The 13,144-nt window shown below is 49.4% G+C and overlaps 1 protein-coding gene across 8 annotated transcripts; it reads left to right on the forward strand.

The window, feature by feature from the left end:
* Window position 1: 1 nt before the first annotated feature.
* Window positions 2–11,908, forward strand: LOC107057078 (acyl-CoA dehydrogenase family member 10-like). Of its 8 annotated transcripts, none has more exons than XR_003077878.3 (15): window positions 2–105; window positions 423–682; window positions 1,083–1,231; window positions 2,028–2,222; window positions 3,294–3,452; window positions 3,927–4,086; window positions 4,439–4,580; window positions 5,100–5,189; window positions 5,891–6,072; window positions 6,643–6,793; window positions 7,237–7,382; window positions 7,908–8,081; window positions 8,811–9,166; window positions 10,389–10,957; window positions 11,163–11,303. XR_003077878.3 is itself a non-coding variant. In XM_025155661.3 (14 exons), the coding sequence occupies exons 2-14, from the start codon at window positions 520–522 to the stop codon at window positions 11,238–11,240; spliced, it is 2,145 nt and encodes a 714-aa protein (XP_025011429.2). In that variant the 5' UTR covers window positions 2–105; window positions 513–519; the 3' UTR covers window positions 11,241–11,908. The 8 variants fall into 8 exon arrangements, 3 of the variants coding, with proteins under 3 accessions (XP_025011429.2, XP_025011430.2, XP_040504408.1); XR_003077877.3 differs by having other exon boundaries at window positions 513–682; XR_003077879.3 differs by having other exon boundaries at window positions 513–682; window positions 5,121–5,189.
* The last annotated feature ends 1,236 nt before the right edge of the window (window positions 11,909–13,144 follow it).

Here is a 13,144-nt window from a genome sequence, read left to right on the forward strand (position 1 = left end):
CGCCGCCGACGCGATGACGTAGGAGGACGGCGGAGGGAGCCGGAAGGAGCCGAAGGAGGGGGCTCAGAGTGGGCTCGGCTCGGTTGCTCCTCGCGAGACTTGACCGTGAGTTCTCGCGAGAGTGGCCGCCGCGCTGCCTGACGAGGCCCGTTCGGCGCGGGCTGTGGTCGGAGCTCAGGGCTCAAAGGCGGTCCCGTCCGTTCGTGCCGCCAGGCCTCGTGCTTGCAGAGAGGGAGGACGGCTCAGAGAGGCGGGGGGGGGGGGGTTGACATTGCGTCACAGCCAGCTATAGCACAGCAGCACGCTGCACAAAGGAGCAGGCCGTGTCCCCTCTGGCCACAATGCCACCAAAGCATTTCCTCCGCCACTGCTTCCCTATCTCACCACTCAGGGCCTGCCACGCCAGTTTCCTTTTCCCACAGGGGAAGCGCTGCAATCTGTGGGCCACACACCGCTCGGTGCAAGCCATACACGCTGTGTCCTCAGTGGGTTTCACACCGTTTTCCCTTCAGTCCCAGCATGTACCTGAGCAGCGCTGCCCGCACCCCCCTCCTGCGCTGGGCCGGAATCCTGCAGTCCCCGGGGCTGTGGCTGCGGAGGCAGTCGGGCTGGAGCCCCTATGGAGCGGTCATCTTTGATGCGAGCGGAGTGCTGCTCCCATCCCCCCAGCACACAGCTGCAGGTGTGTATGCTCACGTCTCCTTTGCTCTGGGTTCCCGTACACATACACAAAATGCACTTCACGTCTCCATCGGACACCTCCATGCAGTGATGCGGTGGTGGTGCTGCCCAACATTCCCAGTTGCACCATCAGAAGCGCTAGAACTGACAGCTGTGTTGGCATCTGCAGGTCAGGGCCCAAGCACAGCTAGGGGTAACACTGACCTGCAGGACTCCTACAGAACACACTTTTCACCCCAAGGGCACCACACCAATAGTAAAGATGAGGCCCATCACACCAGCTCTCATGAGTGCTGGTCTTACACGTCAGATTTCAGAGCTGTAGAGGAACTTCAAGCTTATTTCCCAGTTCTGATGATGCCACGTGCTCTCTCCTGGCTTTCTTACTTTTCTCTATATAGACTGGGAGGCCCGGAATTGTATTCCAGCCGGCACTGTCCAGCAAGCTCTGCTGTCTGGAGGGGAAAATAGTCCCTCTCTCAAGTACACAAGAGGAGAGCTGACAACTGTGGAATTTTTGGAGGAATTGGGACAGCAGTGCTTTGAGATTGTAAGCCACATCCCCGTTCCTCTCTTTGTGCTTCCTGACTACAGAGAAATGGGATCCTGCCATGTGGGGAGCTGGTGGTTCAGTGAGCATAGCCATTTTAAAGGAAGTCTTGGGCGTACCACCAAGGAAGCATCACTATCTCACCAGGGCTGGCAGCTCATTGCTGTTATCATTCTGCTGCCAAGGCAGGATGGTGAGCAGAATATGCCTTCACTTCCACCAGCTTCTTTCGTATTTCATAACTTTCTGATACCAAGGAGCACAAATCAGAGAGCATCTGAAAGGCTTTTGCTGCTAGTCGGTGCACAAACATGCTCAATGGGTGGAGACTGTGGTCTCAGGGGAGATTTCTTAAGACCACCAGAAGTCCCTCCACCATAGCTTTTGTTTGCCAGCTCCAGGAACATCATGTCAGAATCCTCTTCTTAATGCAGTCTTTTTGAATCAGCTGAGTCTAAAATGCAGATTCCTTTCCTGCCTGTTAAATGGTACCCCAATGTTTATCTCCAACCTGCCTTGATTCCACGACAGGCACAGTCTTAGCATATTTCTCATTCCCAAAATCAGCCCCTTAGCTTTGCTGCTTCTGTAGAAACAGAAATCTGGGAATGCCCCTTTCTTTGGTCTAAGCAATTTAGGCGGAAAATTTGCTGTCTGCCTTCTGCTGCCAAGAGAAGTAGAACAGCAAGATAAGACGATCAGGCACCCTACCTACCCTGCCACTCCTATTTTCTTCCCTGCTTAAAAACTGCATATGGCTAATTACCATTCTTGGGGGGGTTCTCTGGTTTCTCAGGCAAATATCCGTGTTCCAGTGAACTCTTTCCTCTCCAAATTAATCAGAAATGAGATGATAAAACAGCTCCCCATAATGGCAGAAGCAATACAGTGTATCCGTGCAGAAGGTCTTAAGACAGCTCTTCTGAGCAACAGCTTCCGGCTACCAAATGGAGAGAGCTTTCTGCCCCTGGATCAAAAGCATTTTGATGTGGTAAGCCCAGATGGATTGTAAAATGTATTTCTGAAGCTAGGTCCATAGAAAAGAGCAACTGAAATTCTTTACCTTCAGGCACAAAAGGAAGGGCCACCCACAACACATATCAGTAGATATAGATGTGGCAGTCTGTGAAGATGCATAGCTTGCTGTAGTGTAGAATGTCTATCAGTGCAGAGGGAAGTACTGCTTGAAATTGTTTTGGTTGTGATACCTATGTGCATTTGGAGACTGACATGAGATTTTTTTGACCCAAATTTGGGCAGATGGTTTTGGCCAATGCCTCTTCTATAAATATCACTTTAGCATGGTTGATAGGTGCAGTGGTCAGAACACCACTTTTCCCTATAACTTAGATGGTGATAGTTGTAACAATCAGAAAGATCAACACAACAGTGATACAAGATGTATGATAACAACGGGACAAACACAATAGAAAGGCATTATAAGGGAAGGAAAAAAGACAGCTCACCCATCTCTGAAGATCCAGGCTCACAGAAGAAAACTCCTCAAAGGAGGAATCTCCAGGAAGAGATCCTTCCCTGGGGCAGTCAGCCCTTAAATGAGGTCTAAGAGGTGCAGCCAGGCTCCACCCCTTTTGGTCACACAGCTGAAGTGCCTTCACCTGTGCTCCCAGGGCTGACCGGCTCCTTTCCCCAGGTGCTCCATCAGTGCTTCAGGCCGGGACTCAACAGTTCCCATAGAGTGGTACACTCCAAAACTTTCTTAGCGCTGAGTAATTGGTTCAGCACATTTGGCACATCTAGTGAGTCTTCTGCATCATGATATTGTGATATTGTTTTGTTGGATATCTTCTGTGCAAGGACTGGCTGGTCCTGTTTAGCTTATTTGAGCTGATGGAGCCACAGCCAAGGCAGTTGGCACCCACACAGTCACTTGAATCATGTCCTATCCAGCTCTGTCAGCCCTCTGTTCCCTGTGTCCTTTATTTCACAAATTACTGCGCCTGTCAGTCTCACTCCCACCCTGCTATCCTCCATTTCCAGAACTGCACAGATGTTTGTGGTCACAGCAGGCTCATGCATAACCCATTCGTTGTCACTACAGATAGTTGAAGCTTATCGGGAAGGAAAGTGCAAGCCAGATCCTCGCATCTACAAGCTGTGCTTGGAGCGCTTGGATGTTCAGCCTCAGGAATCCATCTTCCTTGACAACAGCAGCCAGAACCTGAAAACAGCAGCCCAACTTGGTATTAAAACAGTGAAGGTACAAAGCAGTGCAACCAGAGCAAGGGTATGGTTTCTCAGTCCAAAGCTTCCAAAGGAAGCTCTGAGCCTTCATGTATCTGTCATCAGGGGACTGGTTAGCTCTCAGGATTTGGAGATAGTGAGCTCAGGCATTTTACTTTGGTGAGGGGACCACTAGGGAAAGGATAAAGTCAGAGACGGGTGGGAACTCTGCTCTTCAGGATGGCACACAGGGAATTCCAGCTCTTACCCCAGCCCAAACTGGCAGTGCCAGTATCACTCTTGGGGACAGAGGCCAAGGTGAAAGGCTGTGAGTACTGGTAATGGTACTGTGTGTTGGCCAGGACTGACCAGTGAATTCCTGTGTGTCTGAGTGTATCAGTGCCACTGGACTCATAGATAAATGCACCACAACTTTGTGGAGCTCTTTCTTTCCTAGGCAATTTTATCTTCTAACTATCATTCTGTGTTTCTCCCTCCCTTCTGCTTTCAGGTTGATGATCTTGAAGTAGCATTCAAAGAGCTGGAAACCTATCTGGGTTTTCCTTTACAAGGGTTTGTTCCATATACTCGTTCAGTGGGACCAACCACGGAAATTCCAAAAGATCGTCTGCAAAAGTACCTTGAAAATGTTTTCAGTGACCAGGCAACAGGTATTGCAGCACCTTTTGCTCTTCAGCCTGAAAGCTCACATGTCCTGGAGTGATTGCCCCTTTCTGTTATATAAAAAAATGGACTGAAAAACGATATTAATGAAAGTCTCCTAATCTCCAAGCAAACATTGCAGCCATTCAGGTTTCAGTGGCGCACCACTGATGGACCAAAAAGCAACATTTTAAGACTTCATTATTTCTGAGGTATTGAGAAAAGCTGCAGAAGAAATACCAGCAGTATTCCTGACCTGTAAGGCACAGGAACAGGAATGAAAAGTAAAACTTGGAGAAGTGGTGAGAAGTAATCCCAGCTTATGCTTTGTCTGCTGACCCTCTGCTCTCAAATCTTCAGGTCCACTGACGCTGCGGCAGTTTGGCTGTGGACAGTCTACCCGGACCTATTTTGTCAAGTTTGGAGATCGTTCTCTGGTGCTGAAGAAGGAACTCCCTGACAGCCTGCTTCCTTCAGGTCCTGCTGTTGGAAGGGAATACAGGTGAGAAGGCAGCTGGTGGTGAGCGTGCATTTAGGACTCTCTGCCTTTGAAACACATCCTCCTCACTCCTACACTGCAGATTCATCCAAGCCACAAAGCACAACACAGCTCTCACAGCATGTCAGGGGAAGTAGGATCTTGCTATGGCAGCTGGAACCTTGAGTGGGAGAGAGGTCGCAGCTCAACAACACTGCAATTGAGCAGCAAGAAGCCTAGCTGAGGGCAAGCCCTTGCTGGTGGAGTCATGCTGCAAACCAGCTTGCTGTGCCAGAGATCTCTGCCTCAGCAGCAGACTAGCATGACACTTGTGGGAGGCTGTTGTGTTTTCCAGAGTGTGTTGGATAGGTCTCAGGGCTCTGGGCCATACAAAGATTTTGGTGTGCTTCTTCCCCCTATCTCAAGTCATCTCATTTACATGTATTTAAAACTGAACACTTGATTCTTTTAGATATTGTGCATCTGCCTGACAACAACACAGTTCTAGTACTGATTCCGTAATGCCTTTCTGTGCTGAAACAGCTCTCTGACTTGCCCTGGCAGGGTACTGAAGGCACTCTCTGAGGCTGGTGTTCCTGTTCCTACTGTACTTGCTCTGTGTGAGGACAGAAGGTAATCATGTTCCTCAGCTTTCATTTTTGGCTTTATAGCTTCAGCCATATTCCCCCCAGAAGAAGAGAGGAGTGCTTATGGCAGGGTGGATCAGGTGTGAGACCTCAGGCAACAAACAGGTGTTTTTGTGGACTTGTACCACGAACGCATGGTGACTCCAGGGATGCAAAGGCAGTTGCGAGCCTGGCAGGACCCCTGGCCTAGCTGCATGTGCAGATAGCAGGGAGGAAAAGTGTTTAATAAACAGGAGAGTAATTGTTCCTGCCCTGAATATGCAGCAGCGCTGGATTCTGTGGGTTTTTAGCATGAGATCTTGCCGGTTTGCAACTCCTAGCAAACTCCTGGTTTGTGGAGGTGAGCTGTTTACAGTTATTCTCCCTCCCTTCTGCTTTCCCTTGGCTGTGGTGGTGTTTGCTATACTCAGCTGTGGTTTAGTATCACTGAGTGCTCTTGGGATCTGCCACAGGAGCTGATGTGTCTCCTGGCTCAGTCTCTTAAATCAGTACACTCATGAATTGTACTGATCTAATTAGTGTTTGCCCAGTCTTGTGCTAAAGGAGCGCTCAGGGAGCAGTGCTCTTGAGACCGCTTCTCACCTTGCTGTGCAGGTAAGGTCTGGGGGCATGTTCAAGGTGCCCACATCCTGAGTGGTAGGAAACAGGATTAACCTCAGACACACCAGTTCCACCTTGCTTCCCCAGCATCCTTGGCACACCTTTCTACCTGATGGAGCACTGTGCTGGCCATGTCTACAGGGATGCCTCCCTGCCAACACTGCTGCCTAGCCAGCGGCGGGCTATTTATGCTGCCATGAGTGAAGTCCTCTCCAAGATCCACAGCACAGACCTCAGAGCAGCCAAGCTGGAGGACTCCAGGGACCATGGTGAGAGAAGGCTATGTATCCTTTGTCCCTGCTTTCTTGTCTTGTGTCTGAGCATTTCAAGGGATAGGACTTGGGCTAAACGTAGGGGCGGTTGGGAAAGCAAAGATGTGCAGCAGAGTGTCTGCATTCCAAGGCTTCTTGGGAGGGTGTAGAAAGCTCCTTTGGATTCTCCAGGTCCGTGTTCCCTGCCATTAGGTAGAGCTGTACTGCAGGTGCAGAAGTAACTTGCTTGCTGCCATCTCTGACCAAACTTCCTTAGCTCCTTCAGTCTCTCTGCAGGACCATCTATGCTTCTTGGAGCTGGTGGATGTAAAATCCACCCCCAAAAAAGTATGACTGTCCAGGATTTTTGTCCAGGATTTGATTATTTTCACCAGAATACCAAATCCAGTGTCGAATTCTGAATGTATAGGACCCCTGCAAATGACAAGCTCTTATAGCTTATCTCAGGGAACTGGACTGAGGCCTGCTTGGCTCCTTGACAGTTTTAGCATGTGCCTTTTTTGTATCACTTATGAAACCTCCTTGTGCCTGTTCTTTTCCCTGAGAGCCTCCATTTCCTTGTTACAGGTAATTACATCCAGCAGCAAGTTGATACCTGGACAAAGCAGTATCGTGCTACGGAAACTCATGTTATTCCAGCCATGGAGAGACTCATTGAGTGGCTGCCTTTGCATTTTCCTGAATCTCAGAAGACGACAGCTGTGCATGGTGATTTCAGGTACTGCCCTCTTGGTTTCCTTATCAGTAGGCTGCTGCCCTCTCCTGGAGGTCAGTCTGTTAGAGTGCTGTACTACACAAAATCTACCAAACATGACAGTGGAGGGCCTCACGTTACTGTGTGCCCTTAAAATGACCATATGATCTCCCTGGACAGTGACATGCCTGCTTCTCTTTTTGGCTAGCCTGTCCCCTAACATGTTAATCATCTGAGGACCCAAATAACTTTGTTTCATTCTTCAAAGCACAGTTATGTTCATTATTAACCAGAGAGTTTACTATTGAGTAATTTCAGTTCTCCCTGACCTATGCATGCAGAAATTAATGTTTCACTTGTGCAGCCTCCCAGAGAGCTCAGCAATTTTTGCACAGTGCATACTGCTTCTGAGTGCTGGGGTTTTCTCCCTCGAGATCTTTCTGATTTCTTTTTTCCCTCTCATACAGGCTGGACAACCTAATCTTTCACCCAAGGAGGCCAGAAGTCCTTGCTGTCCTTGGCTGGAAGTTCTCAATTCTAGGAGATCCCATCTCCGATTTGGCAAATAACTGTATGGCCTACTTCCTGCCACCTCAGTTTGACTCAATGAAAGGTACAGAAAGGGGCAAAGTCACCTCTGACACAGAGAGAAGAACAAGAATTCAGAAACAGAGTAACTCCTGCTCCTAGAGAGCTCAGCTGACGGTTGGCCCATTGCAGTTGGAAAGGGCTGTGGATCACATACTTTATTCCCTGCTCTGCTCTTTCTCTGAAGAACCCTCCATCCCCATGGCAGTAGCATTGCATGTGCAATGATCACCGTGCCATGATCACTCCATCCCATGTCTGGTTTGGTGAGGAAGTGGTGTGAATCCCACTGTGTGCTCACTGTCCTGGATGGGGCTGGCACCCTGTCAGTCACTGTTTTCACAGTCTCACCCCATTGAAGAAAACTCTTGCATATGTATTTCACCAAAGTGAACTGGTGCCAAACCTCTGTTCTATGTATGGAAACAGCACAGCAACAGCGTTACATGGCTGCAGGTGTCTCCACTGCTCCACAGCTTGCAGGGCTCTGCTAGAAAGCACTGAGCTCCCCAGTATCTGCTGACTCACTGTTGCCCTTTGTGTCTTCCAGGCTTGGCAAAATACGACTTGAGGCACCTGGGAGTCCCCACAGCAGAGGAGTATTGCCAGAAGTACTGCGGCCACATGGGAATGGAGCTCCCTGAGAACTGGAATTTCTACATGGCCTTTGCTTTCTTCAGGCTGGCTGCAATGCTGCAGGGACTCCACAAATGCTCTGTGGCAGGTGAGGAGCCCAACCACACTGGCCCTGCTTTATAGAGGCCCTCAGCCAGCAACACAGACACACAGGCACTTCATGGAGAGCTCTCACATTGAACTAGGGAAGGTCAGATCACCAGAACGTGCTGCTGCAGGGTTTGGGCACTCCTGGCTTTGCATACTGAGACCTCTGAAATTTCAGGCAGTAAAGCAAAATGAGGCACTCCTGAATGTTCGCTGGGTCAGCAGGAGAGCAAGGAGGTCTTGTGCTTTCACTATAGAACATTTTGTGGTCAAGTTGTTTCTTGCAAACAGAAAAAAAAGGCCAAAGTGGAACACACACACAGAGCATTTCCCCAGCTGTTGCTCTTTCCTGAACATGCAGTCTGAACTAGGCTTGTTTTCTGTGCTAATTGGAGGTTGTTGTATGCTCACTTCTTTATTGGGAGGGCTGAGCAGAGGCCAGAGTTCAGAGCTCCTACAGGTGGAGCTCTCAGACTTTTGAACTAAGACTCATCAGAGGGATTTGGAAGCAGGGTGGTAGTGTGTACTCTCATTGCTGTTTACCTGCATACATCAGGCCTAGCCTGGGAGTTTTTATCAGAGAAAAACAAGATGTTAATTTGGAATTCCTTAGAAAAGAGTCTCCCTGAGTCCTGCTGTGCTGGCCTGGACAAGGACACAGGGCACTGTTTGAGATGTGGCTACTTCACACAGCTTCTTTGAAGCTAAAGCGTCTTACTCTCGTTACCAGGGAGGCCAGCCCGACGTAAAAGCTGTCTGGAGCATGCAGAGTTAGTGGCTGATCTGGCTTGGGATTTTGCCATAAAAGAAGGATTCCGTGTCTTTAACAGCCTCTCCATTGCAAAGCCTTTTGCACAACATTACAGTACCTGGGCAAGGCAAGGGCCATTCCTCAGCAGGAGCTACAGTACCTGGACACGTCCTGAGACTGTCCCTGTGCCTGAAGTCCCCATGATCACTTCCATCAGCAGCCTACTGGGGATGGCCCAAGGTATTTACTGCAAGCTGGCAAGGAACTTGGATGTCCAGTGGAGTTTTCTGATTTCCCAGCCCAGACGCACTCCACGTCCAGTTCTAGAAAAGAAGGTGAGACCTCTTCCTTCCTATAGCAGCTTTACTTTGCTGTACTGACGGCAGGGTGGAGGCCTGTGCTCTGCCTCTAAGTGTCCTTGTGTTCTTAATCACATCAGACACTTAGCACTCATAGGGTCCCATGAGTTGGAGAAATGGGTCCAGTTTCCTTTTGCTTGCTACATTCAGATAACAAGAGTTCATATTCCAGGAAATGGCAATTTCAGAAACTGGCATTCCCTTCCAAGATAAGCAGATTATCACCAGGCTAGCTGTAACTGCAGGTGCTGGTGCTGCCCCCTCAAGCTGCTACCACCAACAATGATGGAGTCTCCAGAGGTTGGCCAGGCTGGAGCTTTTCAGCCCACCGCTGTCAGTCCAGTGCTTGCTCACTCCTTTCTCCCAGCAGGGCCGTCCCTGCAGACTCCCCCGTTGGCAAACAGTTGCCTGCCCAGTGCTAAGCTTGCAATCATGCCCTCGGCAGTGCAGGCTCTGGGATGACACCTGGACTTTAGCCCTGCCACTTTCTTGGCCTCTCCTGCACAGAGCAGGTGCTGCTGCAGCCTTGAACCCTTAAAATGGAGAGGTGTTGGTTGGTTCTGGTATGGTGGTGAGGAGGCAGAAAGCAGCTACCAAAATGACTTGCCCATAGTCATGTGGAGGGTCAGTGGCAGAGATGAGACTAGCATCAAGTCTTGAGTGGTAGAACTTTAATTTCACATCTTTCTTCTGCCAGTGTGAGGCATTCAAGGCCAATATGCACATGATATGAGGACACTTGGTCTCCTGCCCAGGCTCTCCAAACTGATTTCCCTGTGCTTACACTCCCCAGTGCTACTGATGGACATGCTGTGGCTCAGTGTGCATGTGACTCTGGGCTGGCTGCTGTTGCAAACAGATTTGCTGGGAGTGGTATCATAAGTAATCATTCACAGTGTATCGCATAAGTAAACATCGCTATTCTTGAACTGCTACTGGGATTATACTCTTAACGTATTCTAGTGGCATTATCAAATGCTAGTGGGTTACTTAACTACCTTTTATCAGACAAAAAAAACCCCACCCATCTGTTCAGCCTTTCAGAAACATTTCCATGTGCTATGCAGAAACCAGCAAAAACCAGCATTTCAGAGTGCTCGGCAGCTGATCCCCTGAGAAGATGGAAAAGGAGGGAAAGCAGTGGCTTTAGGCAATTTAGAAAGGCTGAGATTAACATATATTTTTGCCTGTTTCCCAGACACTCATTTTCAGACCTGGCAGAGTCAACAAGTCTCCAAAATCAGGGCTGCATGCTGGCCATGTGGTGGAGAACTGGTCCTTGCCTGACAGAGCAGTCAGACCCCTCATCCTTGCCTTCTGTCCATCTCACTGCTTTTGCCAGCGGCATCGCACTTCAACTGTCAACCTTTGCTATGGATGCATGTTGTAAAGGCCAAGGGAGGAGGCCAGAGTGGAGTCCTGCTGCCTGCAGGGGAAAGATAATGCAGCAGAGTATTAAACAGCTGAGCAGTCCTGGCTGAGAGATGTCACAGCACTGAGAAGCTGGGCAAGGGCCATGGGAATGGCCAGCTGGCACTGCAGGGGCAGGGGCTTCATCCCTGTGATTGGGAGTGATATGCATTTGCTGAGACAGGGAAGCCCAGGGCTGATCCTGCCATGTCCTGCATGGCAACCTGCAAACTTTGGTCCCAAAAACTGCCCATCCCCATATCTCCATGGAGAGAGAGATGTGTTTTATCCTCTTCCACCAGCACCAAAGTAGTGTCTCTGATGACGACTGTGCAGGCCATGGATCAGGCTAGTCAGGTGAGCAGATACATACACCTAACTTCTGATCCTTCTGTGGCCCAAATAAAGCAGCAAAGGGACATCACAGGGGCCAGTGACCCTAAAGAGTGGTTTGTCCTGTCTGTTGCAGATCTCAGGGCATTCGGAAGGAGCTGATATTGTGCTTCCTTAGTTCTGCAGTCCTGTACTTGCCCTTCATGGTATTAATCTCATTCTCACACAGGTCTCTGGAGCAGAACATCTCAGCAGTGCATCCTCCAGCCTGGCACTTCACTCAGACCTGAGCCCCACATCTGGCTGAAGGTCCCACGTGGTTCACAGGACAATGTTCTCCAAACTGGAGCTGAGCCACTGCACTGGGGAGCCTTGGAACACGTGACTAAAACAGCCCCTCTGGCACAGGAAAGGTTGTGCTATCTGCAGCCTGGGAGCTTGAGAATTCCAGTGGTGTTTACTGTTATGTGGTATCTGGACTCAGTGCCTTTATTGCCCAGTTCAATAGGTACAGGGCAAAATCCCTCTCTGGATCATGAGGCTGCAGGCAGTCAACAGCCTTGCAGCGGGGAGCACTGATCAGGAACAGCCAGGCTGAGGTTGCAAGTCTTGGTTTTGGGAGTAAAGGAAACAGAGTGGAGCATCTCTCCTTAGCACATCACCACCAGTAACCTGAGGGTGCTAGGACTCCAGCAGTGAGAGGAAATGAACTGCTGGCTTCAGAGCAGATTGTGGAGCTGAGGCCCATGGAAGTGGGAGGACTCCATGGCCCTATGACTGCAGTGGATTTCTCTGGGTTTCTTTGGGAATCAGAGATGATGTAAACCAGATTAGTGGAGGCTCTCAGTGCTTCACAAAGATCAGCAGCAGGGAGAAGACTGTGGGCTTGATCATGGTAATTCGTAGCTTTTTATGTGTGCAGTGGTTATTAATTTAATATTAAAGTGATGGACACCTTTGAATTCACGTGATTAACAAGTTCAACTCTTTAGTATTCCTTTGCTCCTGTTGGAAACACTGTGCTGGGGACAGTGGGATGCATGCCTGCAGTTTTGTCCACTGCCAAGGCTGGCCTGGCAGGGTCCTTGCATCGACTCTTATCACCGTGCCCAATGCTGGCTCCTCCATTGCACAACCTCATAGCCCAGTTCCACAAAGCCACATTATTCAGCTGCCCAGGGTGGTCACCATGTCCTTGCTCTCAGGGGCAGGAGGAGGGCTGCAGGGAAGCCCCAGGATGGCTGTGCTGGCTATAGGAAGCTTTGTAACCTGAGCTTTGGTTTCTTCTGGGCTGAGAGTGAAATTTAATCTCTCCCTGTGGCATTTGGCTCTGCTATGGAAGGGGGAGGGAGTCTCTGAGCCTGTACCTGCCCAAAACAAACAGATTGGGTGATTTCTGAGCAGGCACCTGGCCTTTGTACCTCCTAACATCTCATCTTGCAGCACACAGAATCCTCACCAGCCATTGCAGGGATGAAGGTTTGAGGCTGAGTCTCCTTGGAGGTATTTCCTCCATTGCATAGGATTTCAGCACTGCTGGGTTTGTCTGCTAAGCCCCAGGGAAAGGAAGGGATGTGCTGAAGTTGAGCAAAAAAAAAAGTATTAAGCCACAGACATTATTTAAGCCCCATGTCATTAGTTGTCCATCCAGGTATCAGAAGCCATGCATAGGACAGCTGAGAGCTGCAGAGGACAGCTGAGAGCTTAGCCCTGAGCAAGTGTATTTTGGAGTTAAATACTCCTTTCTTAGTGATGGCGATGGTATCTTCAGAATATTTCCATGGCAGGTTAATTTTTCTGGACCTAAGTATGATGAAATCACACAAGACACCTCAAGCAAAACAGCAGAAAAGATCTTTAACCATTGTTAGGAGCAATTTTTGCCAAGCATTCATTTGCATGTGCTGAGCAACCATCCTGCTGTGAGAATGCTACACTGGCCTTGATTCATTTGCCCTATATGCAATAGGTATGTTTTTTAGATTCCTGTGTGCCACTAAGGGCAGCCTGTCCAGGTAAACAGAGGTCCTCGTGCCGGACACTGATGAGATGTGCATCTCCATTGCATGCGTGCCTTGGCTGTATTGTCCCATCTGTGCCACACGTTCAGCTGTGGGCTCTGCTGGCCAGAACTAAAGTGAGCCAAAATGAACTGAGCTGTGCCCAGTTGAGCCACATGGATCCAAAATCAACTGAACCAACACGGGCCAC

Source organism: Gallus gallus, chromosome 15, assembly GCF_016699485.2.
Source record: "Gallus gallus isolate bGalGal1 chromosome 15, bGalGal1.mat.broiler.GRCg7b, whole genome shotgun sequence".
In the NCBI taxonomy this organism is placed as follows: domain Eukaryota; kingdom Metazoa; phylum Chordata; class Aves; order Galliformes; family Phasianidae; genus Gallus; species Gallus gallus.

Bases quoted from the DNA above. Each gene is read 5' to 3' on its own strand.
- LOC107057078 (XM_025155661.3), top strand. From the start codon at position 520: ATGTACCTGAGCAGCGCTGCCCGCACCCCCCTCCTGCGCTGGGCCGGA. The intron at 3,453-3,926 runs GTACAAAGCAGT...TTCTGCTTTCAG, and splicing joins TTGGTATTAAAACAGTGAAG to GTTGATGATCTTGAAGTAGC. The intron at 9,167-11,162 runs GTGAGACCTCTT...ATTCTCACACAG, and splicing joins GTCCAGTTCTAGAAAAGAAG to GTCTCTGGAGCAGAACATCT.